We start from the raw sequence: 25,002 nt of genomic DNA, 5'->3' as shown, positions 1-25,002 counted from the left end.
TCACGGTTGTCTTTTTGTTTCCGAAAAGAAAAGCTGAAGTCCTACAGTTCAAATGAATTGAATCTCAGATATATTCCAGTTTTTAAAGCTGCACCAGGCACAGTTTTCGTGAAAAACCTCACTGCTTTTTCAAACCTAAATCACAAAGATTTAAACCTGCAGAGTGCAGCTTTTACATATAAATGAACGCCTGATAGATTGGAGTCCTTGCTGAGCGCGTTCACACAATGCCGCCAGGTAAATCTCTGTATTTTGCAGTATACCGGAGATTTTAAATCAGGTGTCTGTGTGTTATTCCTGTGCCGGCACACCTGTGGTGTGGAGTTTTACGTCAACCAGCAGTTTGCCAGAGCTGAAGTGGAGAGCAACAATAGTGGCGGAGTTGACTGCAGCTACTAGAAGGTTGACGCAGAAGCTGAAGAGGCATCCAAGAAGAGTATCTAATGCTTCAGATTAAAAAAAGAAACTCAATGTTCAGTGGGAGAAATGGGGCCAAGCGCACCTGTTTGTATATGTCATAAGCATGCATCAATAGTGTTTGTGTATTTGCTCTCACTGCCAGAAGGGGGAGACAAAAGTTCCTCACTGCAGGTCAAAGACCGAGGTTGACTGAACATCCTCACCTGCTCTCCGTCAGGAAATGATTTTGTTTACTGCTTCACCTTCCAGGATGTCCTACTATCATACTCCTAACATCTAGCACAGGTTTTGATGTTGTTACATCAGAGTAAAATCAAATCTGCTGTAATAATGCTCTAAATAAGTATTTTGTGCTGACTTGGGTCAAAAGAAATGACAGCTTGAGATAGTGAAAATGGTCCAAATGAGCATCAAATCTGAGCACGTTATAGAATAAACACACAGAAAGAAGAGCAAAAGTGTGTGTGTGGAAGGAACAGAACAGGCTGTCATCTAAAAGAGCAGCCTGGGTGCTGGTATTGATTCCTGCACCTTTTTCTCAGCTGTAGTCACACATAATTGGGTTCAGCACTGCATCCCGTGTCCAATCAAATGGCTTAATACTACTCACCTGGTTGCTTGCAGGCCAATCAGATTATTTTAATCACAAAACCCACTCAATCCCCTTATCTCTGGCTGATTGCATCTGAGCATTGAGTGGCTGTACATGTTTGTGTGTGTGTGTGTGTGTGTGTGTGTGTGTGTGTGTGTGTGTGTGTGTGTGTGTGTGTGTGTGTGTGTGTCATCAGCAGCAACTTAAAGGGACATGCAGGTATCACCACACACACAAACACACATATACCCAGACCTTTTGTCTATTTTGTCCATCCTTTTGACTCTATATTAAAATTGAGCTGCTGATGTGTGTAAAATGGAAATGGAAGTCTCGTTACAACAGCTTAAATAATAAAACAAATTCAATTAACTTCCTGTAAATTGACAATAACATTCTCATCGGGCAGGTCGTGCGTTGGTTAATAGTTTGAATACAATAAGAAATTTCATTAAAAGTTAAAGTAAAGTTTTTTGACACATATTGACAGAATATTTTCACCAAAATAAATGTCTTTATTAGCATTCAGTGTGTCAAAGCTGCACTGGCACCACCCTGCAGTGCTACCAACCTCATACTCTGCCGCATGGGCCTGTCCAATGTCCTGCACAGCATGAAGCGCCTCACCTGCAGCGCTCCGCTGGGGCTTTACAAAGACACATCACATGGGTCCACGTTCCATTTAGAAGTTCACCCTGTCGCACCGGCCCCAGAACGGAGCAGAGGAGGAAGAAAAGAGGTGCCGTCTCTCTCCCTTGTTGTACATGACCGCTGACAGAAGCAGTGAGGGAGACAGAGTGGGGAAGGACAGCCATGATTAATGTGGAGCCTATGTGGACCCAAGAATATCCTCCCACTGCCCTCCATCTTAGCTAATGTGACCTGCCATATGGGTCACTCATTACAGTGTGTGTGTGTGTGTGTGTGTGTGTGTGTGTGTGTGTGTGTGTGTGTGTGTGTGTGTGTGTGTGTGCCTTAGTATGGATATACTATCCATTGTCACTTTCCTTTTTCTCTTTCTGTGATTTTTTTTTTTAATTTGTGGAGCTGCATGCAGAGCAATAAGCATTTTTTCTGTTTCAGGCAATACTGTGATTCTGTAGTAACACTTACATTTCAAGGATTCTTGCCTGCTTACAGGTTATAGCAGGCACACAGGTTTTTGTAGGATTTGAGTAGATTCTTTTTTTATCCCTCAGCAATACATTTTGACTCAATACAAAAGAGCCTGTGTGAATATTTTAGGATAGTAATACTAGCAGATTGTAATTTAACTTTTTCTCATGCTAATGTAATTCAATTTCCCTTTCCCCCTGTTTTTCCTCGCCTCCATTCATTTCGTTCCACTTCTTATCACCATCTGCCCTCCTCCTCCTCCCCCTCCTCCCCCTCTCGTCTCACTCTCAGGTACATGATGAATGTGACATGGGATGGCAGAGACTTGTCATTCACAGAGGACGGCTACCAGGAATACCCAAAGCTGGTGGTCATTGTTCTCAACAAGGACAGAGAGTGGGAGAAGGTAGGATCTACGTGTGTGTGTGTGTGTGTGTGTGTGTGTGTGTGTGTGTGTGTGTGTGTGTGTGTGTGTGTGCGTACGTGTGTGCAAAAGTGTGCATGTATTTCCTTGTGGCGTTCAGAGTGGCTGTTATGCTTGAGGATCCACAGCTCATGGCTGCCAAAATATTTCTGGGAATTATAGTGATTATTCTACACATATTTGTATGCTTTAAATTTTTAGATTTTTTTTTTATTTGAAAAAAAAAAAAAGTTTAAATTTAATAAATATGACTTAATGGCTCAGTAAATTAATAAAATGCATTTTATGGAGGTTGGTTGGTGGCTAGACAATAGTTTCTTAAATTAGATGGGGATCTGCTGCCATTGTGTCAAATGTAATATGTCATATGTAAAAACTGGCTTTGGCCCTGGTGTTCTTGTTCGTCTTTGGGTCTGTGTTTATGCTGCTTTTGTTTATTGTATGTTTCTCCATGCTGCTTTTTCATAATCAATACTATTACTATATATTATTATTTTTTTATCATTGCTGTTTCTGCAGTTTCTTTTTGCATATCTGCCAGCATATCTGTGATAACCCCATGCTGGCAGATAATATCAATTTACTCTCTAATACAGATGTTTCCTCTTATCTTTCTCTATTGCTGACTGGCGCATTATGTCCTCAATCAAAAGGTGGATTGATAAGGATCTGGGTAGTTAAAATCATAACCACCCTGACTAAGAGCGGTGAAAAAGACCACACAGTGCCACCCACAGCGTCTGACTGACTAGTAACCTCTTTGAGTTGAAGTGCCAAAACAAAACCGACAATAAGAACGAAATACATATTAAAAATGCTACATCTGTCTCATCGTACAACACTTCTGTTGATCGATGAGCTCATTTACCCACAAACTTATGGATTCCTTTAACTGGTTAATGTGAGAAAGTGTCTAAAACGAATGGCTACTGTTAATGGCCGAGTATTCTCACTGTTGTAATGGATTTTAAATGGCAGCCATGTATCTTTATACCTACATCCGGCTGCCTCATACAGCCTTAAATACCTCATACCTAATGCCCCCAATAGCTCATAGATCTGGGCAGGTGAGGCTGGGAGGAAAGGTTTGAGAGACGGATGGAAAAAGAGAGAGGTGTGGCTAAAGGCAGGATTTTGATAAGGAAGAAAGGGAGATGGGTGGTTTTGTCCTTCCCTCCCTTCCCCATCTTCCTCACTTTTTGTCTCCTGCTGCATCCTGCATCTTAACATCTTGTCTTTCCTCACATCCCTCTTCTTCCTCTCTCCCATGCCTTCAACCTTTCCTCTTCATTTTTCCTTCCTGCTTCCATCAATCCTTCCTTTCCTCCATTTTTTTCCTCCCTCTCCTCCCTCCTCTCCCCTGTCCAGATAATCTGTGCACTCTATCTGTCTTTAGCTGTGATTGCTGTTGTGGTCTCTGATAGCACCTCAAACCACAGTTAATCAAAACCTGAGACCTCCATTATTGGGGTGACAAGGGGTCACTGCTCTTGTATGTGTGTGTGCACGTACGTGTGTGTGTTTACCCATCCACGCTGGTTATTGAAAGAAACACTTTTTCAACAGACTTGTGCTTTGACCAATCTGGTTTTTATTCAGGTCACATCAGCGTGTGTGCGTGTTACAGTGTTCGGTTGAGTTTGCCGCAATCCGCACAGTCTCCACCCAATCTTTGAGACTAGCTTTTTCATATTTCATACTGACACACACCCACACACTCAAAAGACCCTTTGTTGGTGTGCTTAGGGGAGGTAGAGTGTGTTGTTGTAAACAGAGAGCCTGTGAAATTGATCAGTACCCCTTCACTGCGGTGCAGAGAAAGAGACTGAAGGCAATGGAGACACGGAGACCCAAAGTGGAAACATAATTGGGAGCTGCACCCCCCCCCCCCCCTCTCTCAGTCTCTTTCCCTCTATCCCCCCTCCCTCTGGTGCAGCCGTCCCACCCATGCGCCAGAAATCAGCAGCACACACACGCACGTACACACAGACTTCCATGATGATCAAGAGATAAAAATTCAGTAACTGCATTAAAATATGGATATGCACTAAAAATATAAAATGTGTCCCCTCGAGGCACAGGAGAGAGAGACAAGGAGAGGAGAGCTATATGGAGCGATAGCGAGATGAGCGAGCGATGGAGACAGATGGGCCGAGATAGCGAGAGCAAATGAGCACGAGAAAAAGAGACACAAAGAGGCAGAGCGAGGAAAAGAGGGGTGGAACGGAGCCACCAGCACTTCCAGCACATTTCCTCTCTTTTTTCAGCCACTATAGGTGTTTAACACTCAGGTTTGCAAAGCGTCCACCTGCAGCTCTCTGCAACACGCACAGAGTTGGTTTGATGGTATATTTCTGAGTTTTGGGAAGAGCAAAGCTTTGAAATTGCTTCACCTGTTTGTTTAGATGCGTACGGTGTGCAGATTTTGTTTTATTTTTGAGGATTATGTAATCACCAGCGAATGAGTGCTTTATTTTAAAGAAGAAGCGCAGATTGCAGTAAATCATGCGGGTGTATCCTACGAACTAGTGTGGCGTCATGGGAGATTTATGCAAAATTAAGCTTTTATCTGTGAAAATTGTGCTGGAACAGCTGAACAGATAGTGGCAAGGAAGAATAACGATTGAGATGGATGCGGCCTTGCCAGGGGTGGTATACTTCAGCACTCATCATGCATGAATTTGTAGAAACAAGGGTGGTGCATGCTGTGCTTTTAAGTCCATCCCCATATCACAAAATGCTAATAGGTTAAAATTATGCTGCATCCAGGGGAAGCGATAAATTAATTCAATTTTGGATCTAGTATTGAACTATTTGAAAGAGCTTGCTTTACTTTGGGCATAAAGGCTACACACAGATGCATAAACATGTACAATTATTTTCATTTCCACCTTGTTAAGATGTTTATCAAACTTTATACATCCTCACAGTAAATCCAAAGTTCTCCATCACCTGTGAAACTCTCAGCAGTGACATGAATGTGTGCACAAAATCCCATGCCAATCCATTCAATAGTTGTGAAGATATTTCTCTCAAAACCTCCAATTTGAACTTCATTGGGGCACTATTGGAAAAGACATAGGATCACAAATTCATGAGGATTTACTGACTGGTAACCATGAATGTCTGCACAGAGTTTGATGGCAATCCAACTAAAAGCTTTTGTTAGAAAGTGGTGGATTGATCAGCCAACGTGAGAGTAAAATGTGTGCATCTGTGGCACATATAGGTGAAATGATAAACTGGAGCAGTCCTGGATGATGATGGTGATTGAGAGGAAGAAGAATAATATGTATTACTATATGTAAGTGGCTCTTGGGCTTTGAGAATCCAAAACTCAGTCAAGTAAAGAAGCAACTCCACGTCACGGTTAGTGCGCTTTTGAGGAAATGCACAGAATCAGTGACATGGCCGAAGCAATGATGAATTTTCTTCTTGCATTCAGTGTTACAGTATGACTTCACCGACTGAATGAGAAAAGTGTATTTACCGATCAGAACCAGGATGTTATGTTTTATTCCTGCTGAGTAGATGGAGTGTGTAAATTGCTTCAGGAACTGCTGCAGTGTTAGCAGCCAGTTCACAAAATAATTATTACAGACAGCATGGGATTTGTGCTTGGAGAATCACAATATGGAGAGCAGACACACTCAAAAGCCCACATGTATACACACACACACACACACACACACACACACACACACACACACACACACACACACACACACACATACACGTGCATTTTCGATCCAGGCCTCACTACTGAATCTTAATAAAAGCCCTTCACTTTCAGGAAAGATGTCTAAATCCATGCATGCGTTTTTTTTCTTGCTCTTACACTCTCTCTGCCCTTGTTTTTCACACACACACACACACACACACACACACACACACACACACACACACACACATGCGAGCGCGCATAGGCATGCATGTGCATCCTCACACACACACACACACACACACACACACACACACACACACACACACACACACACACACGGCCAGTGTAGGGGAGGGAGGGCAGAATCCGTTTTCCCGACATAATTTTGTCTGACAGGAGTGACAGATACTGTTTTATGACTGAATGGGTTTCTCCACGCTATTAGGAACTCATTCTCCCATAATGCAACGTGCCACGGCGATAACTCTCCCAGTGAGAGTGGCACAGAGAAGGTGCTCAGTGTAACGGCACTGACCCCTGTTTTTCTTTATTTTTTCATCATTCTGTCTCTCTTATTCAGCCAGACTCTGGTTGATTGTAGCCCTTGAGTGTGTGTGTGTGTGTGTGTGTGTGTGTGTGTGTGTGTGTGTGTGTGTGTGTGTGTGTGTGTGTGTGTGTGTGTGTGTGTGTGTGTGTGTGTGTGTGTGTGTGTGTGTGTGTGTGAGACCTACACATACACAAAATGAGAGAAACAGAGAAAGAGAGAGGGAAGACAGTGTGAAATAGCTGAAATAGAGAGCAGGACATGCAGGTTCAAAGAGTGAGGCCTTTCAAAATAAAGTGGAAAATAGAGAAAGGAGGGAAAAAAGGAGGGCAGGTTTAAGGTGACAAAAGAAAGAACAGAAGATAAAAACAAAACAAGAGATTTTCAGAAAAAAAGAAAATATCTGAGAAACAGTTCTTCTGGGGCAGAGTGTCATCGCATTTCCAAATGGCTCTAAATTCATCGCAGGGTGATGGGGTGATATGACTGCTGCTATGGGATGCTGTAATGCGGTAATCCCACGGGCCCTATCATCATAACCTCCCACTGGCCTTGCTGTCACATTACACACACACACACACACACGGACGCACACACAAACACGTGCACTGCTTTCTATATATTGTGTGTGTGTAATATCTGGTATTTTGCACGAGGAGATTCAGCATTCTGCTGCCCGGCCGGTCGATGGAGAGAATCCTCTCTTCTCTCTGGGCATTAATTTATAACCCCTCTTTCTTTAATTAGAGAGGAGAAACAGAGAGGAGGAGGCAAGAGGAGAGCAGGAGGACAGGAAATCAGAAGAGCTGCTGAAGTCAGCTTCTTCTTCACCTCCACCTCCTCCTTTCCCTCTCCGTTTTTCTGCCTATCTTCTCAAACATTTACCTCTGCTTTAAGTTCATTGATTCATCCAACAAAATCCGCCAGTCATCAAAAGATTACATTAAAGCAGACTTGAGTTGTGTACGTCTGTTTTCAGGTTCGTCGTGTGTACTTTGCAGCGCTGTTGTGCTGATGCTTCAACAACCTGTGCAGTCCGCAACATATATGACCCACTGGAAAAAATAGTACTGTTCTTCTAGAAAAAATGAGCTAAAAGTGATTTTTCCCACTTCTAAGAAGAAAACTTCCATAATACATAGTTGAGACACCCACGGAGTATGTATATCCGCATAGCACATACAGCTGGTAAGTGCTGCTTTTGGGTCCTGCAAAGACCTGAAAATGATTCCAAAATGCTTGTGCAGTACAAACCAAATGTTTTGAATCCACTCTTGTTTCTATTATTTTCCTCTCTGACTCATATTTGTTTTGCTTTTTCCCCAAATTCCCTTCATTTCTCTGACACAAGCCCTATCTTACTTATTATGCACAAATCCCCGCTCACTTTTACATTACCAATCCCATTTCCTACCACACCTCCCCACTCCTTTGACACACACACACACACACACACACACACACACACACACACACACACACACACACACACACACACACACACACACACACACACACACACACATGTGTGGGGGTGTAGATGCATGCACGCACTCACTTGTGAAATGCAAAACAGCTGTGGTAAGACAGATAGACAAATGTGGCCATTCCCTGGAGAGTGAAGGTGACACACAAGAAACAACGCACATGCCACCTCAGCGTACCATCCTGCACCACACACACACACACACACACTCACACTCTTAGAGATGTAGCCGACAGCAGAGTGAGCTGTTGACAGTGGTGCCGACTAAGAGTGGAGAAAAGACTCTAATCCCTGTCAGAGGATAGAAAACCACTCAAAGCAAAACAATTAAAATGCTAATTTCACTTCCTCCTCTCTGCTCGCCTGTTAATGACTTAGCCAGGCATACAGGGTAGGCAACAACATGTGTGTGTGTGTGTGAGGGTAGCAGACATTGCCCTATATGACTCCAGGGTCAGCGGGGTGACAGATTAGCTTTGCTATATTAGGTGTATTATTTGTGCATAGTGTGTACTTACTGTTTTTTGTAAAGATTTTAGTTTGTTCACACACAAAACAAAGATTTTCAGTGTCTCAGCTTGTCTTCATTAGTTACTGGTTTAGACATCCACAGATTAAGACTGTGTGTGTTCATGAGTGGGCAATACACAACAAACTTTCCACTCCACACAGTGGTGTTAGTCTTGGAGTGAGAGAGAGAGAAAGTACGAAAGCGTGGTTTTGCTGTTTTCTGTCACCTGTAACATTAATAATTGAGAGTCGAGCGAAGCTTTGCTGCTCGCTGTTATCTCTCTCTTTCGCTCTGCCTCCCCCATCTGACACATACATGCCTAAACGTCATACGCGCACATACACACACGTACATTTATAGACAGGTATGGCTGGGTAAAGAGCATCCATAGGGGAATTTGTGACATCACAGCTCTGAAAACTTTCTGAATTATTAACAGTCACAGTGCCATCGCACTGCCTCACTCGCTCCCTTTTTCTCATATGTTTGCATTTAAAGCCATATTTTATATCCCTCAGTGTGCATTTGGTCATGCATCCTCACACACCATGCTTTTAATCTGTTATGTTGTACCCACAGTCACATTTATTATGGTCTGTGAACATGTGTACTGATTTGTATGTTTCTCTGCAAAAAAAAGCAACATATGCAACATTAAAAGCAAATGTTAACGTGTGTCTGTATTTGTCATCCTCTCCACTTCCTTTGTGCTTTGTGTTATGGGCAACAGATTACAGCAGTTAAATTACCAGGTAAAAAAAGGTAACACACTGCGATCCTCCAAATGGTTTCTTTGCCATGTTATGATCACTGGGCTTATTTTTTTTTTAGCACCACTTCCACTTCCTGCCTGCTTATAACCATTAGATCTCATAGCACAACATGCTGACATGCCGAGTAGTTAGTAACACTGTGTTTTTAATGTGCGGTGTAAACCCAACAACAGCCTGTGCTACTGTTACAGTAAGTGTCTTCAGGCAGATGATGACTCCCAACCTGCTCACTAATTGTAAAGTATTGGATGAGAGCCACGCTCTCTGTAATTGCCAAAAATGTAAATTCAGCTGTTCTAAATTTTAATGACATAAACGTCTCGTTGGGTTTAACTCATTTATTACCTCATCTCTGTAATCCTCGTTTCCTTCCCTCCAGATGGGGAAACTGGACAACCGCAGCCTGACACTGAAGTACCCAGTGTGGCCGCGCTTCAACTCCTTCGGTGACGCCGAGCTGGACGACAACCACCTGTCCATTGTCACTTTAGAGGAGAAACCGTTCGTGATTGTGGAGGACGTGGAGAGGCTCACTGGTACCTGCATGCGGAACTCCGTGCCCTGCAGGAAACATATCAAAGAGTAAGTCTGCCGTCTGTCCATCTAGCTAGCTCAGCACTGTTGCCCTCATTGCAAATCACCTGATATTTCTGTTTGGTGCAGTAAAAACGCACAACCTTCGTTTCACAAAATGTCTTCATACACGGAAATGCAAACACAACCACAGACTCAAATAAGCGTGCCTGTCCAGTAGGTGGCGATTGAGTCCACATTGACGATATGTCAAATACCAAAGAGGTGCACAAAGTGGAGTTCTGCGCTTTAGGAGGTGTTTTAAAAAATCGCAGTTTTCATGACCTAAAATTGAGTTACGGTTTGAACAAGAGGACCAGATGCAGACGAAAATGTTTCTTTCACAAAATATCTGTGTATGTGTGGTCAAGGCCTTTATATACAGCACAGTGGCATGAAAGGTTCAAGGCTGTGTTGTTTCTACACAACACAATGACACTGACTCACAGTCCGTGTGTTACAGACACAGACTGACAGGTGATGAAAAACGGGACGAAGCATTCCAGAAAATTAAGCTCCATTTTCTCTCGGCGTACTCGATAATCAGACGGGGCAAAAATTACACCATCCATTTTTGGTTTCCTTCGGCACTGTCGCTGCGCTCCTCCATGCTCTCTGTCTCTCCCTCCCTTCTCTCCTGAGCATGGGAAGAGGTGCAGTGTGCGATCTATGCAGCAGCTTCTTTCCTCCCCCCTGAAAATGGAGGCGACTGCTGAACTCAGCAGTTTACTTCCTTCCTCACCAATTTTCCAACGCCCAAATACTGCGAGTCCGTTGATATATTACTGTATGTTCCTCAAGTATGCACACACAGTGAGAGAGGCTCAAGGAGTGTGTATGAGTGTGTGTGAGTGTTGCCGTATCAAAGCATGTAATTGGTTTGTATGTAATTTAATATTGTTTCTCTCCACTGGAACACACACACTCACGGACACACAAGATTGGCATGCACACTACACACTTTGTATCAGTATTACCTACTGCATATTTGCACATGCATGCAAACAAAGTGACTGTTTACTGCAACGCAAACACACACACATTGCCACAAACACACACATAGACACACAAACAGAGATGATTAAGCGGTAATAGGGTGCTGGGGAAGAGGCTAACAGAGATTTTCATCCAGAATCACTGTGAAATAGGGCGGAGGATAAAGCATCTCCAAGGAGAAACATAAATACGCACATACAGAACACACACACACAAGCTCATATACACTCTCTGTTGCCACATGTCCGTTCACTCACAGGCCAATGCATTCGAGTGCGTTCCTCCCTCCCACAGTGCAATTCCCACTCAAGCATCCGCAGTGTCCATTTGGAGAAGGAGGGATAGATGGAGGGAAGCAAAGAGGCAGAGAGAGAGGAATGATGGAGGGGTTGGATCGAGAGATGGAGGACTATCCATGCATGCAGAACCACAAATTCACTCATCCAGGCTGGGCCTAAGAACAAGCCATACTCGCACTAACACACACAAACCCACACCACCCTCTCTGGAGACCCCTCGGGCCCTGTAGTGTTTCTATATCAAGTTGGCCTGGCAACTTCACAAACAGCCTTCATAGCGTCACATGCTCTCAGTGCCTGAACTGTACCATGGCCTTCCTAAATGGGTACACTGTGTTCATGAATACAGCTATTACAGTGCTGGCCTATATGCTTGCTCTGTCACTGCCCGCACCAGCTGAACCTGCCACAAACTTGACTTACATGTCCTTGTTTCTGTTATTAATATCACATGCCCCGTTCCCCGCGTGATTATAGCCTACATTTGTTCATTTCAACATCATAAAAGATATATATTATGCTTAAAGCGGCCATGTTTGCAGTACAGGCTTGAAATTTCCACATCAAACGTCTTTTTTCCTGATTTATTGGGTCTGCCTGCTGTGAACTTGCCTAATGCGTTTTACAAATTAGGTGATTCCTTTTCCTTTTCTTCTGTGCAGCAAACCTGCGGTTTAATGTGGACTTATTGAAGTTATTGAATGCTTTTAAAGTCAGGCACATGGCATGCATGCCGAACCACAAGCCCCTCTCTTTCACCTCTCTCAGTATCTTTGTCTATCCACACGCTCATCGCCACTGTGTCTGTTTGCTAAATTAGAAGCCATGAGCCTGCTTAAAAGGATGTTGGACTAGAAGGGTTAGACAAATAGACACTGCATCACAGAAGGAGTGTCAAAGTAGTTTCAAAAGTCTTTACGAGGAAACAAAACACATTGTGCTTCTCTGCTGAAGAGTTTTCCTGATTTTGTTGATGCATGTTATATTTGAAGAGGTATTTAGATGTAAATTTGCTTCTTTATTTCATTTAAACTAGCTCCAGCAGCTGCTATAGATAATATCCAGCTATAACTGCAGAAAATCACCCTGGGTGATTGCACAACCTTTCACAAAAATGTCATTCACAACAGCTGACAGATCAGCGCCTGGCTTATTCAAATGAACGTTTTCTCTCTCGTGTGAAACTATTAGACCATAAAAAGGAAATTCCTCCGCAGTCTGAAGACAGGGGCGAATTCCACTTGGGGTGACATTCGTTTGACAGGTCGATGGCGACTAGTGAGGACAGAGCAGGAGTATTGCACTCGGGGCAAGAATTGGCTAATGCTTTTCTGATGCAAAGTGACCGAGCTTGAGCTCTGAAGGTAAATGCAGAGTCACGGCCGGATGCAGGGACTTTTTTTTCCTCTCTTTCCATCAAGTTTGTGTCCAGGTTGTTTTTAAACTGAAGGACGAGGTTATCTCCTAATTAGCACACATCTGAAAGTTAAATGAGAGTCCCAGGTGGCTAAAAGTTGATGCGCACTCGTGTGTGTGTGTGTGTGTGTGTGTGCCTGCGTGTGAACGGTGTCTGAACTTTCCTGCTCTTGAATTCATGAACACAGATGGTACAAGGTTTGCAGATGCAGTGCCGTCATAAACCTCCTTCTCTAGAGAGACAGAGAGGTAGAAAGGAGAGAAGGAGCATATTTTTCAAGTCTTCTGATGTCATTCCTGAATAGAACGACCTGAACTTTAAGGTGAAAATGTCCCACGGTGACATGTGCTCATTGGTGCGTTCACATAAATTTAACAAGTAGAATGGGAAGAGAAGCAAAATGAGTTTTGCTTTTACCCCAAAGAGAGATCGCTGACAAGTCTTCAGTCATACAAGGTTTATAAAGGTGGAACATCCACTTAGATTAACATCGTCAGTCCTTTTTATGCAGACGGGTGCAGTTGAACACACTCAGTGAAGGTAAAATCTTCATGACACACACAGTAAAACACAGTTGATAAGAGGTAGAAGCAGCTGCTGTTTCAAACCATCAGCTAATGATATGTGTTTTTTTTCCAATCTGTAGCAACACAACAGAGGCTGGTGGGACATACATCAAGAAGTGCTGCAAAGGCTTCTGCATCGATATTCTGAAGAAAATTGCAAAGTATGTGAAGTTCACCTATGACCTGTACCTGGTAACCAATGGCAAGCATGGCAAGAAGATCAACAACGTCTGGAATGGGATGGTGGGAGAGGTAAGTTGACCGCCCCCCTCCCCTTTATGCGTGTGTAAGAGAGAGAGTCAGAATCAGTGTTCACTCAATAATCACCAAGATCAAGATCAGTTTGTTTTTATGACATCTGTAATTTGTAGCACGGTGAGAGCAGCAGCAACCTATTGGTATTTTAGAAACTGCAGGGGCGTGTTCTGAATGATGTGAAGTGCACTGATTGGTTCTCACTTTTAGATTGTTGTACATTTGAAACGAGCAAACCAAGCTTAGGCTGAGAGGAAATTAGCGGTGTTTGTGTTGTGTTGACAGTATTCCTGTTCCTTAACTTCTGAAATAAGCTTCAAGTGTTGACTTTGCAAAACTTTCACACAGGGAAAAAAAAAAAAAAAATCTGCTATGAGGCTTTGGCATCAACTGGAAATGCTCTGAAAGTAAACAAATCTTAGCTACTCCTGCAGAAAAGTCCTTTGCATATCTTTAATTACCAGCTTCAACTTGAAGGTAAAGTCCCAGAGTTCATTTGAAGACTGTAAACTTTATTGCTGTCTATATTTTTTTATGACAGACTTTATTCACTCCGCTGGCTGTAGCAGTGACTCCTGGTTGCATATTGATCATATTGATTAAAGTTCAGCCTGACATTAAAAACTTTATTGACGTGCAGTCAGTAAAATTCATACTCTCTGCAGATCTGGCAGGTGTTTGGATTTTTGGGAGTTTTTAGTTTTTAGAGTATTAACATGAAAATTAATTGGATCCCATTTCCTCTCCCATTTTCTCTCTTTTTTTGTGTCTTCCTGTCCTTAACCTTACAATCTTGCCTTTTCCTCCATTCCTCCCTCAATGTCTGTCTCCCCCTCTTTTGCATCCATCTCTTCCTTCATCCCCAATCACTCACCCCCCTCATCCACCCGCCTGTCCTCCCTGCCTTTAACCTTGTGTCCCTCCCTGCCCTCTGCCCTCCAAAGGTGGTCTATAAGAAAGCCGTCATGGCCGTCGGATCTCTGACGATCAATGAGGAGCGTTCTGAGGTCATCGATTTCTCCGTCCCGTTCGTGGAAACCGGGATCAGCGTCATGGTCTCCCGTAGCAATGGAACCGTTTCCCCATCAGCCTTTCTCGGTAACTATCCCCGAATAACTGTTGCTTTGCCGGTGGACCCAGGAGAGAAGGAGAGGAAGATCTGTCTTGTTTGCTTTTTTGGTTTGTGTGAGCGTAGAATGATATTTGTTTTGGGTGTGTGTGTGTTCCCTGAGATACAGAGCTGACAACACAATTCAGCTCTGTTACACAGCTGTCAATACTTGCTCTCTCATCAGAGGGATTTAGCTCAACTCCTGCTTCCTGCCACAATGACTCGCACTTACCTGAGAAGGACTTAACCACAGGATTTTAACCCGAGAGACCGTGATATCCCTGTTATGGCTGCTCAGTCACGTTTGTTTGATGTGCAGTGCTTCAGAATCGACATCCAAGTTCCTGCACACACTTACATGCAGCCACTCGCTCACACACACACACACACATAGGCACAAGCGCGAACAGCCAGAAAGATTGCATGAAGCTGGAGAGAAACACACGGCAGCACAAACAGCCACAAAGACACACACGCAGGTATACACACTGACATGTATGCAGCATGCACTTACTGCTGTGAAAGTGCCAATTATAAGGGCTTAGCAGGAAAACCCCATAATGGCTGCTTGCCAGCACACACATACACACACACACACACACACACACACACACACACACACACACACACACACACAGTGCAAGGCCCTGTGCCAGCAGGGCTCTCCCATACATTAGAGCAGGGTTTAATCTCTGCAGTAGTGTTGTGAGCTCAGAGGGAGGACAGGAGTGCTGACACCAGGGCTTCCTATACTGAACGCCTCCTCATACTGTCAAATACAGTAGAAGGTGTGTCCGTGTATATGCAAGTGTGTATGTGGTGGCGGGGGTATGTAGGGGGCTTTATGAACATGCAGGAGTCAGCTTGTTATTCATGCAGTTCTTTCCTCAATGTGTGTGTGTGTGTGTGTGTGTGTGTGTGTGTGTGTGTGTGTGTGTGTGCGTACGTGATTGATTTTTTCATTAAGTTCACTGAAAGGCAGAAAGTGAGTGAGCATGAATCAGAAAAACAGTGATGTCTAACATATGAAAATTTAATCCAACGCATGTCAGTGCTTAATCTTTGTCTTCTTATTTCTTTCCTCTCTCTCAGAGCCATTCAGTGCATCAGTGTGGGTGATGATGTTTGTGATGCTCCTACTGGTGACTGCAATGGCTGTCTTCATGTTTGAGTACATCAGTCCTCTTGGCTTTAACAGAAACCTGGCGCAGGGAAAAGGTGAGCATGCACACACCGCATAGTTGAACAAGATTCGATAAGACTCATCATCTGCAAACACTGGTATATCTGGTATTCTTAGATACAATTTCTGAATTCTCATCTCGTCTCTCTCTCCTCCGTCCTCTCTTTCAGACCCTCATGGCCCTTCCTTCACCATGGGCAAGGCCGTGTGGCTGCTGTGGGGTCTGGTCTTCAACAACTCTGTGCCGGTGCAGAACCCAAAAGGAACCACTAGTAAGTTCATAGTGTCGGTGTGGGCCTTCTTCGCTGTCATCTTCCTGGCCTCCTACACTGCCAACCTGGCTGCCTTCATGATCCAGGAGGAGTTTGTCGACCAAGTCACCGGCCTCTCTGACAACAAGGTAATGGACAGCAAATGGGAGAGGTAGATTGTTAGTTTGACTGGCTGGATGGTGGTGTTTGTGATAGCCCACCTCGATACACTGGGAATGTTAAATGTTGGCACAAAATGTTGTAGTCCTGCTGTTTTCAAAATGCAGAGGCGGTAGAAAATGAGAAAAAGATAAACTTGTGCACACTTAATACACTTTTTTTGTTGCAGTTGCAGTTTCATTCCAATTACCTTTGGTCTGCTTTTGAAGCTCTTCTCACCCTACGGTTTCCTTCTGGAAGAATCCATCAGCCTTCACGTGCTCCTCAAAGGCTCAAACTTCCAGATTTTACAGTCATAACTGCAGCTTGTGCAGAGTGCAGATTTGCATTTGCTGCAGCTGTAATTAGAGAAGTAAATGTGTCATGCATGGAATAAATGCTCTATATGCATGACAGCAGTTAATATCTGGCATTTAATCAATTCAAGTTCACGCTACATGTAATTACTTGCTGGTAGCATCTGGCACAGCACAGGAGCCTGTTTAAAATTTGACATGTGGATCCACAGTGCAGGTACTTGGGAGATATGTTTCATTTTACTGATCTTAAATGCTTGCAAACTGTGGTTCTTTTTCTAAAACTGGTCTTATTTCATAGCAATAGTAGTGTTTCACCGTGCTCTGGTGCTTCAGCATGGATTTATGTGAGTAAAATATGTAGTTCAAAAAGACTGCTGCTGTATGTGATGATTACACCAAGTGCAATTGTGAGAATATGCACTGAAATGTAACCAATATATACATGAGAAAAGGAAGATAAGCAAAGTGACATATAAGAGGAATTTGTGGCTATGCAGGAGGGGGAGGATGTGCTGGAAGATTAAAGGAAAAGGTCAAGGCAAATGTAGAGAAATAGAAAAGCAAGACAAAAGGGTAGAGAGTTCGTGAGGAGAGAGAGATGGATGTAATGGGAGATGCTTCCAAGGAGGGAGGATTTGAGACTGATTTAGAGAGTTTTGACAAGATACAGAAGGAGAGAAGGAGGGAGGGGTGGAGTAAGGGGTAAAGCAACTGGCAGCCGGGCGACTGAGGAATAGCGAGAGGCCAAGACGCACAAGATGGTACAAGACAACAGGCGGACAGATATGGGCCAGGCTGACGGCTGAGGTAGGGAGGAATGGCATGAGGAGGGAGAAAGTTAAAGAGATATGGAAAGACAGAGAGGGTCAGGGAAGAAAGGAACCAGACAGAAAGGGTAAATGGCCATTCAGACAGATATGCTGAGCGAGGCCAGACATTGAGCCTTCTGTTACCAGCAAAATGATGAAGGAAATTCCCCACTGAGATGAGGGCCTCCTTAGGACCGTCATAGCTGATTTCGGACCATGATGGTTCAGAAAAGCTTTGAGACAAGAAGCCTTAGACTACATCATCTTATCAAGGTTTAATTGCTAACGTGTTAGGAAACAGTTACTAAGTCACTTACATGCAAGCACATTCATTGGAATGGGGACCACAAAAATGTCAATGCATCAGTGACTTGCCAGCGGAAATACAGCAGCTTTGTGTGCCACCTGTGGAGATGTACAATAAAACAAATTGGTGGTAAATACTGTATGTGGTTCTGCAAAAATGATGCACTGACTGCATGCAAAAAAAAAAGATATGTCACCGTGGTTTTAGCTGTGATTGTCGAGTCTGAAATCATTAGAACACACAGAGCTCGTGGCAGGTCCACCATCATCTGAAGCCATCGGAGGATTGATAAGTTAAATACTTTAGTTTGCCCGTGAAACTGACAAAACTGTGATATTTCTTCATCCATCTCAGCCAGTGATGACGCAGAGAGCAGATTTTATTTGTTTATTTATTTCATCTTTTATGAAAAGGCAGCAGTGAATGTGTGCTGAGCCGTTGGCAACCGTCTCCCGAGCAGGCTGTCTCATGCACAAGCGGGGGGCAGTCAGTCTCCAGGTCTGTGGCTTTTTAGGCTGTGCAACCACCAGGGATTTGTCTTTACAACGCTGGCTTATTTGTCCCTGCTTGCTGAAGAGGACATGCTGTTTCTCAACAGCTGATAGCGGAGCACATTTTCAGTGCACAGACTTTAGGAATTCAAATTTCAGCAAACAAGTGCTGTGCCGGTGTTGTAGCAGTTTGTCATGGTGACATAATGACAGCGGTAACCAGGTTTTGGAACATGCATTCGTTTAGTCCCGACAAAAAGATGGTGAAGCATCAGAGGAATGATGCTGTTGGTGCTGCAAAGAACTGTAAACCTCAAGACAACCAGTATGAAACTCATCAATTTGGATGCCATTGTTTGTTTTCATTTTTGTTCTCTAGCATCTCCTTCCCGATAACATCATCAACCATTATGTTATACCCACAAATGAACCTACTCATGAAATGTTTTCAGCTGTTTGTTATCACCAGTATCATCGTTACATTAGCCGAACCATCCATCTACAGCCTGGTTCCTTTCAGTTCTACTATCTCTCTGTAAAGTGTGACATGCACCTTAAGTGCTAAATGCATCTTCTATGTGGTTGATGCATCAAAATTATATGGAATCAACGGCAAGCGCTGCAAGTGCCCTTGAGATCAGACACGCCTGTCCAAACAGATATAAAATGCATTGTTGCCACTGTTTGGATGAATATTAGGATTCTTTTAAAGGGCCATTCTTAAACTGCTTTCAGATTCAAAGAGCAGCTTCAGAGTTTGAGAAAATACAAAGAAACATCCAACTTCAGTTAGGAAAGTTAAGGGAAAGTCTATAAGCTGATTGACAGGTTGACACTTTACAGTGACACCTTAATAATCCTCTTTAGCACCAAATTCATAATAATAAAAAGGACAAGGACCTTCAGAATCCCTGCTTTAAGAGAGACTGTAGACATGTAGAAAAACATGTGGCATGTGAGGGAGGTGGATAGGCAGACAGGAGCCTTGAAATGAGGAGTCTACAGACCCTGTCACACACACGCACACGTGCACACATACAAAAGGGAGTCCTTTGCTTATATAACAGCAGAACTTGCATAATAAGAAGATACAGAGTGTAACAGGAGAAGAGCAGAACAAAGGAGGAAGAAGAGCCACAAAAGAGATATGGGACAAAACAGGAGAGACAGTTGGAGAGGAGCTGAGGAAAACATACATTACAGCATTAGGACCCCAAGACAGGCCACATGACAAGTCTTTCTCAGAGTGATCATTGAAATGTGTTTAATTTATGTGTAAAAAATCTAAATAAAATGTCAAATCATCCCCTATATTCTCTGAAAATTTTCACCTAAATGTACAAAAATTCACATACCATAAAGCAGGATCTCTACAGACACAGTTTGGATTTTATTTCAATCATATGTGATAAAATCTCAATATCTGCTTTATAATTTGTGAGAGTGCATTTCTGGCGCCTGATGGCCGTGTACTGTAGCAGGGCAGTGAGTCCTCTTATCTCCACCTGTCTGAAACACAGATCCTCCTCCGCCTCTGCTCTTTCATTTTCTCATCATCTCTGCATCAAGCTTTCATTAGTAGCAGCTGCTGCAGTTCTCAAAAGCCCTTCACTGGTAATTATCCAGCAAGAGAAGTCTGCATTTCCCCAGTCGGACTGGAGATTTGAACCAGCATTCATACGTGCCCTCTTCTGACCTTATAGCTTCTGCTCCACCGTAAAAGGACCACTAAGTGGGGAAAGATGAGGGAAAAGTAGACAAACAATAGGACTGCTTGAGGAGAGAGGGTCTCCTGGGGCCGTCGCTTGTGATGCTGACACACACATCAAGAGTAACACATGCACTGTCGCACATGCACGGCGGAGTTTGACTTGAACACAGCCTCACCCTGACCTGCTTGCACAACTGAGATGTACATGTGCAGGCAGATATACAATATACATGATATATATCTACAGTATAAGTTCTTACATGAATGCATTTATGATGTAGTAGTTCACAGAAGTTCAGTTCAGTTCTGGCAGTCAAACACGCAGATGATATTTACAGATGTTTAACACAGAACAGAACACTAATGCTAACAATATGCAAATAAAGTCTCTCTAGGTTGAGTCACTACTGTGTCGTATGAATAACTGGAGCAAAACAGACATGCAGCTATATGAAAATGTCGCAGAATATTATTTTACAGAACTGTTTTGATAACATGTAGTGAAACCACTCTTCAGCATGACACACAACACACACACACACACACACACACACACACACACACACACACACACACACACACACACACAGTGTGCTGTTAGGAGAGGCGCTCATAACACACACTTCTAATTGATAGGGTTCATCTGTTTCTGGCACTGAGGGCAGATTGTTACTGCAGTGCTTGAGGGTAGGTTGTTACCACAGCGTGAAGCACACTACTACAAAACCCTTGACCTGTGCATTGACTAGATTATACCTGAGAGAGACACAGAGGGGGGAGGAGGGAGACAGAGAGAAATGATGGGAGGATTTAAAAAAAGAAAAGATATACAGTTAGAGGAAGGAAGAAAAGAGAGAGAGAGAAAGGAAGGGAGCAGCCTTTCAACTTCAGATCTAGCTTAGATCTTATAATATATAGTTATATTATCTATGTAATAATATAGATAATATAACTGGGGAAAGAGGGGCCTATAATAGAGGGAGATAGAAAGACGTGTGAAGTCTGAGAGTGGAGGACAGATCCCCACAGTGGTCCAAAGCAGTCAGTCTGTTCTATTGCTGCAGGATTTTGCAACACCCCATCACAGCAGAGGAATGAAGCATTCCTAGTGTGTAACTGGGGAAATCTGTGAGCTCTGACCAAATATTACAACATGCAATGGAAGCAACCGTGCTTATAGGACTTATCAAACAGAAAAACTACAAGCTCTGACAGCCTGGCTGCACATGGATGTACAGCTGCTCATACATGGGTGATGCTGTACAGCATAATGCAGCATCTGATCACACCCATATGCGCACAACTCTTACCACTCTTCTTTGGATATTTTTTTAAAAATTGAGTACAACCCCATAAAAATGTCTAGAAATGCTGCAAGAGCTGAATATATAATATACAATACACAATACAGCTTCACTGTGACACAGTGTGTTTGGTTCACTACTGGCCACTAGTGGCAAAAGTTAACATAATACTTTTGATTTACAGCAATATCACATGGTGGACATTGATGCAATATCTGGAGTTTTTACTTATCAGATTAGACCATTTTTTCCATACAGGGTCCTTTCAAAGGACATTAGTTCTCATATGGGGCAGAATTAACCACAGTGAAACTAATCAAGACTACCGGAATACATTTTGCCACTCACAGTTTCTCTTTGTGTTTATGTTCTCTTTACCCTTTAATATCCCCTCTTTTTTCCCATCTCTCCTTCTTTCCTCTCCATCGCTCTTCTCTTCTTCAGTTTCAAAACCCGTATGCATACTCGCCTCCATTCCGCTTTGGTACGGTTCCAAATGGATCCACAGAGAGGAACATCAGGAAGAACTACCCTGCCATGCACCAGTACATGGTGAAGTATCATCAAACTGGAGTGCAGGACGCACTTGTCAGCCTGAAAACGGGGTAACTGATCAGTGATCTAAAACTATTTCACTAATGCAAAATATTCACTTTGTGTGTGTGTGTCTGCTCATGTGTGCTCGACAGCTCCTCTGAGACTGTGGATGAACTGACGTCCTCAGTGGGAGCAGGAGGAGCTGTGTTTTACTGTTTTTACCTGTCTATAATGGTGGTGGTGTGTTACAAGTATATAGACGACAAAAGATAAAGCAAATATCAAATTTGAGCGTTACTCAGTCTACAGGTCAAGCTTAGCGAGCACACAGGCATGCAGAATCAGATTTGTGCTTGAGGGAGCGTAACAGATGATTTGATGCGAGGGGAATTGTGTAAATACATTTGAATCACACATAGAGATTCTCACGCTGGTAATGATCAAAACTGCTCACGCTCACTTGTTGCAGTCTGAATCCCTGAGCGCAAACTCAGACCGGGAGCAGAGCGTCAGCTGTTCAGTTTGATGGAGGTGAAGGGTTATCCTGTCTGACGCTGTACTTTCAACATAAAAGCTGGTTTGTGGTGGTTGGCTGGTTACGATCCGGGTGATGGCATTTTCAGAACAGGCCTGGTGCAGATCAGACAGTATGAACACGGTGACGGTAAGGGGATGAGTTGGATGGCTAGAATCTAAAGTGTAGGCTAAATTGATGATGCAAACTGGCATGAAATATGTAAATCACACGCATATGGCTGCCAATCGCTTCTGTTAGAGGACGTCCAGACGTGGCTGTGTCCTGTTGCAGCTTGCTGGTCAAAAGTGGTTGGCAAGCTGCCGAAACAGCTGGAGAAAACTGAGAGCAGACTCAGAGACAAGCGTGGCCATGACTGGGATTGCACGCTCTGATTCTGCCTTTATGAATCCATGCCTGTGAGCTCTCCATGCAGACTGTGTGGTGCTCTGAATTTGCTTTGTGCTCTCTCAAATCTTTCGTTGTCCGTATACTTCCATAGTGTGAGTGTGTAAGAGAGGGAGGGTGTTTTATCACAAAGCTAACCAAGGACAGATTCAAAGTGTGGAATAATTTGACAGAGTTTGATGGACTGAAGGAGAAGGAAAGGAAGGAGGAGCGGCAGAGGGGTGACTCTCATCACCCGTCACATGGGAAAAGGAAAGGAGCCGGGGCAGAGGGCCAAGGGAAAAAAAAAGAAGAAAAAACTGATTGGACAAATGAATGAAGGAGAAGGATGCAGGGCAGGAGGAGAGGGCCACGAGACTAGAGAAGAAGAAAGTGGTAATGGAATGAAAAATAGAGGGCAAAGGAGGAAAGAAGGTGAAATTTATAGGAGAAGGAACATCAAGGAATGGAGAGATGGCAGGGAAGGAGAGAAGAAAATGGTGGAAAGAACCTGAGGTAATGAGGTGATACGAGTTATTTCTGATTCGTTAATGGCGATGGGGTGGGATCCAATCAGAGTGCTCAGCTTGAAGGACAGACTGCCTCACAGAGAGGAGAAGGGGTGAAGAATACACACACACACACACACACACACACACACACACACACACACACACACACACACACACACACACACACACCAAATATGATGATATAATTCATGATTCATGACTTTTGTGCAGTTATGTCTTTCAGCTCATTCTCTCTCATTCATAAATCATAAGTAAACTAGATGTAAACATGTAAAGACAGCTTACAAGACCCCAGCATCCGTAATGCTGTCAGTCGCTCACACCTGTGTTACTGTATTAACATAGAGCACAGTGGTAAACACACACACATGCACACACATTCACACAAATATACATACCTCAGTAAATTAATACTAAACACCCACTCATATACATATATCTGTACACAGACAGCTAGCTGCAGGTGTGTGCAGTCAGTAATACCCTCATTGATATTTCTATTCCGTGGTATTAGCAGATGAGCAACACTGCAGCGTTCAGCTGTTTGAGGCTCGATGGCTGGATTAGCTCTGATCACACATAATGCTGACAGGCTTTACACGCAAAATCTGTTGCAACCAAAAAAAGAACCCAAACTACGCACAGGGGAGTTGATTTGATTACATTTCAGGACCGAAGTACCAGCAAAGTTTAGATTTTTTCATATGTGCACAAGTGGCTAATATCCATTGATCATGTTGATAACGTTGAACTGTTGCATTCATATCTTTGCAGAAACACTGCACACTGCCAACAGGGTTTGGTGCCCAAACTGACACGAGAAGTACAAGGCAAACACAAGCCTCTTCATTCATTTTCAGTGAGATCACTGTGCTGGCACAGCGCGGATCCCAAAACAAAGGGCTGTGGCAGAAAAAACAAAAAAAGTGCATTCAAAAGGCACTCTGCAGGTAGAATACGCTGTGCCATGTATGCTGTACACTGTGCAAACTCACATTTTTAACATGCAAATATGGATACAGAGGAGCTGTTACTGTTGGGCTAACTTTCCAGAGTTTCCAGAATTTAAAGACAGAAAGTCTTGGCATCTTCATGGGCCTTCAACCTGATCTGTTTGTATTTAATTTTTTCTCCCTGGTAACCCATAGTCATACCAACACAGCCGCTTGCTTTTTTACGACACAGTCTGAAGACAGCCTTGCATGTTCGGGGTGACTTTACACATTCAATGCCATGGTAAATCTTTTAAAATGTTTCTAGGCGGGGAAAATGTTACACCATGAAACCCTTTCACAATTTGTGACTTATTGAAGTTCTTTTAGATCAGGGTTCATAAAGCAGCTCTGCTGAAATGATGTATTTGGGGTCCAGATGCTATTTGTAGAATAGTTGAACTGACAGGTTATGTACTGTACTGAGGAGTTTCCCTGTAGTGCTGTTAAATAAGATTTCGAGTCACACCAAATGGCCATTTGCCATGTTTAATATTACATTCAAAGGTATGGATGGAAAGTGGCAAGAAAATTTGTGCTGCTACATTTTATTCACCCCAATAAAGGTGTGACGGATCGTGATGGCTGAATCCCTCTCCGAGCCATTAGAGCAACAGCACGTCTGGCTGCGTTTACCAACATGCACAGAGAAACCCACGCTCGCAGACATGCATCAGTGCACAGCCACATGTGCACGGTCACACACGTACTGGAGTACACACACACACACACACACACACACACACACACACAGACT

At 43.3% G+C, this 25,002-nt stretch overlaps 1 protein-coding gene across 1 annotated transcript in view; it reads left to right on the top strand.

Moving 5' to 3' along the window:
• The window catches only part of grin2aa (glutamate receptor, ionotropic, N-methyl D-aspartate 2A, a), a 136,833-nt gene that overhangs the window by 98,343 nt on the left and 13,488 nt on the right, over nt 1-25,002 (top strand). The window contains exons 5-11 of the mRNA XM_070980461.1: nt 2,420-2,534; nt 9,910-10,112; nt 13,462-13,633; nt 14,581-14,734; nt 15,840-15,965; nt 16,101-16,330; nt 21,727-21,887. Of these exons, the coding sequence (XP_070836562.1) occupies nt 2,420-2,534; nt 9,910-10,112; nt 13,462-13,633; nt 14,581-14,734; nt 15,840-15,965; nt 16,101-16,330; nt 21,727-21,887 (1,161 nt within the window). The remainder of the gene's footprint in view (nt 1-2,419; nt 2,535-9,909; nt 10,113-13,461; nt 13,634-14,580; nt 14,735-15,839; nt 15,966-16,100; nt 16,331-21,726; nt 21,888-25,002) is intronic.

Source organism: Chaetodon trifascialis, chromosome 15 (assembly GCF_039877785.1).
Source record: "Chaetodon trifascialis isolate fChaTrf1 chromosome 15, fChaTrf1.hap1, whole genome shotgun sequence".
Classification (NCBI taxonomy): domain Eukaryota; kingdom Metazoa; phylum Chordata; class Actinopteri; order Chaetodontiformes; family Chaetodontidae; genus Chaetodon; species Chaetodon trifascialis.
The sequence above is the reverse complement of the archived record's forward strand: the minus strand, read 5'-3'. Positions and strand labels throughout refer to the sequence as shown.